Below are 2,720 nucleotides of genomic sequence, written 5' to 3' on the forward strand. Positions count from 1 at the left end.
CGAACTAGCAAAGGCAGTTCGATCATTTGTTCAAACTTTGTAAACTGAAATATGTTCGGCTTTCCTTGAAAGGGGTACATAGGTAGCCTTTAATAAGGTCCATTCAAAAATCAGTAAAATATTTTTCGCATCTCTTTCGTGTTTTGTTATCGAGCTGCGACTCAAAATATGGTTAGGGTTTTAATGGCTAGAATTAAAGAGCTCGCTGACAGCTCTTGGGGGCGTAGCTCTTATAACCTATTATAAATTCACTACACTCTTACGCGGATTCGAAATAAAGATATATCTTTTCTAGATTTCTTTTATTGTCTTTATGAATTTTCCACATTTATTTGATAATTTGTCGTTAGCCCTCGCAGAGAATTCATATCCTCAAGGAAAATCAAGAATCTATATTTTTCTTAATTTACTAAAATCGACAGTTCGAATTTTGATTCCCACACCGAAAAAACGAGTAGACAACCAGAGAAGAAGAGGAAAACCACGAGAGAAACGGATTGGGGTAACGCCGGCGAGCGGAAACGCTGCTGGCGTCAATGAAGATAAGTCATGCAGCTGTCTCGGAAGTCGTGTCTTGGAGAGTCTTGGAGAAAACATACTAGGGCGAACTCTAAAATTTTCTACACAGCTAAAAAAATAATCATACATATTGAAAACAGAGATCAAAATCGAGTCTTAATTAAAATTTATATTATGTATTTTGAGCATAATAAAAAATCTAAAATGCTTATAACTTTTTATATTATATAAGAAGTCCACAATAACATATCATTCAAAGCTGTTGGTAACTATTTGTATGATTAATTTGAAAAAGGAAAACAGCTATTAATCTTCTTATTTTTATTCATAAAAACTACTACTTTTCTTAAAACAATTATTAATATTTAAGCATGTCGTTCAGTCCATTCTCGAGCTCTCTGATTTAATGTTGTTACTTTTGAAGAGCTCTCCAATTTCTCCCACCAGAGGATCATCTGGGTTTGGGTCCGCCAATAATGAAGTCATGGATAAAAGAACCTGTTTATTCATTTATTTACTCTAAATAACAAAGGCAGTACTTAAATACACGAAATAAATTATTTAATTTATGAATCAAATTTTAAACCTTTTCAACCGTAAGAGGGGGAGACCACTTGTCTTTAAGAATGTTAAGGCATATGGATCCTTCGGAATTGATATTTGGATGATAAATCTGAGTTTTGAACGTAAACTGGAAAAGATAAAAAATGAAACACATAAAATATTTTTGTTTTAGTACTTACACGCTACATACAAGAACCACTTAAATTTAAATTTAATTGTATTTTAGTTGACATAACCTTGGGTGCTGTAAAAGGATAATTTTTAGGAAATTTAATGTCGATGCTAAACATGCCACCGGCGTATGGAGTAACTTCTGGACCTTGAATCATCGCATTCCATTTGAACAAATTGTTCGAGTCTCTACCTAAATATGTATCAACAAAGATCACTATTAGAGTGGAGACACATAAAACTGTAATTATTGTGGTTTTTAATATAAAGAAGACATATTAAAGTCGCTATAGGCACTAGCAACACAAATTATGCATATTTATTTGTAAGAAAAAAAATACAGTTGTGGTGAACCTAATGTTAACTTCTGGTTTATATTATTTAAATATCAAGAAATTATATGAACCGATGGCAAACTATTACACGTGATGTATGCAGTTTAAGTTTTTTTATTTTATACATATATATTTTTGATGGCATGTGACCTTTGTGAATTGTTATGAAAAAATACTAACCGATGCTGTACAAGGAGTCTTTCGAAGTCATATCCTTGAACTCCTTTTCGATCCGCTGCATCGCCTTTTTCTCTATCGACATCGTTATGATTAGTCACAAATGTCTTTACTTTTTTCATAAATGAAAAAACAAAGACAACTGTTGTTAGTACTTGTACATTTTTGTTGTAATGGACAATGTTCTAAAGATATTTGAACAATTTGAACAAAAAATGGATTGCTAATTGCTTACTTGGAAGATGTTAGTATGAATTTTGTTGGAATCAAATGAAGGAGCCTCAGGCTTTATAGGTTTCACTTTAAAAAAAAAAATACCAAATAAATGTCTTCATAATTTAGAAATCTCATGCCAAGTTAAAAAAAAATACCAAATAAATGTCTTCATAATTAAGGTATTTGGATCCTTATCCAGCGGGTCCGTCTTTTTATTATCTTTATTCGGATCTGGTGTTCCCGGATATCCGGGTATTTGATATCCTTCTAAAAATTATAATATCCAGCAGATATCCGGAACCCGATTTAGATCCTTAAAATTAATAAAGATAGAATTAAAATATAAACAATAATTAAAAATAAAATAAAAAATGTATATATTTAAAAGAATCCTAGAACCCTAAGAATGAAACCTCCTTACTCTCTCTCTCATCTCTCTCTCTCAGTCAAGAATTGCCATTGAAGAGGTCTTGAAGCTGTCTCGTCGTCAACCCATTCTCAGTCTGGTTTTATAAAGGGAGATTAACTCTATATGCCCCTCCCTCTCTTGAAAAATTGAGTTGATTACATTCAGGGACACTTTTTGACTTTCTTTTACACCTATAGATACTGCTTACATGTGATACACTTTATTGTGGGCCAGCGATAGATTGTGGACAATTTTACCTTTAATGAAAATGGCAATTGTGGACATTCAAGTGATGTGTGAACGTTTGTTGTGTGGATGGAAACTCTTCT

The 2,720-nt window shown here is 32.4% G+C and overlaps 1 protein-coding gene across 1 annotated transcript; it reads right to left on the reverse strand.

Annotated features, from left to right (window-relative positions):
- Positions 1-897: 897 nt before the first annotated feature.
- Positions 898-1,851, reverse strand: LOC106294188 (probable ubiquitin-conjugating enzyme E2 31). Its single transcript, XM_013729775.1, has 4 exons — positions 1,770-1,851; positions 1,320-1,447; positions 1,106-1,210; positions 898-1,017 (listed from the first exon to the last, which is right to left on the reverse strand). The coding sequence occupies exons 1-4, from the start codon at positions 1,849-1,851 to the stop codon at positions 898-900; spliced, it is 435 nt and encodes a 144-aa protein (XP_013585229.1).
- Positions 1,852-2,720: the final 869 nt, after the last annotated feature.

This window comes from Brassica oleracea, chromosome C5, assembly GCF_000695525.1.
Source record: "Brassica oleracea var. oleracea cultivar TO1000 chromosome C5, BOL, whole genome shotgun sequence".
NCBI lineage: Eukaryota > Viridiplantae > Streptophyta > Magnoliopsida > Brassicales > Brassicaceae > Brassica > Brassica oleracea.

Excerpts from the sequence above, each read along its gene's own strand:
- LOC106294188 (XM_013729775.1), bottom strand. The coding sequence starts at position 1,851 with ATGTCGATAGAGAAAAAGGCGATGCAGCGGATCGAAAAGGAGTTCAAG. Across the intron at positions 1,448-1,769 it reads AGACTCCTTGTACAGCATCG|GTAGAGACTCGAACAATTTG; the intron begins GTTAGTATTTTT and ends ATACATATTTAG. Across the intron at positions 1,018-1,105 it reads CCCCTCTTACGGTTGAAAAG|GTTCTTTTATCCATGACTTC; the intron begins GTTTAAAATTTG and ends ATGAATAAACAG.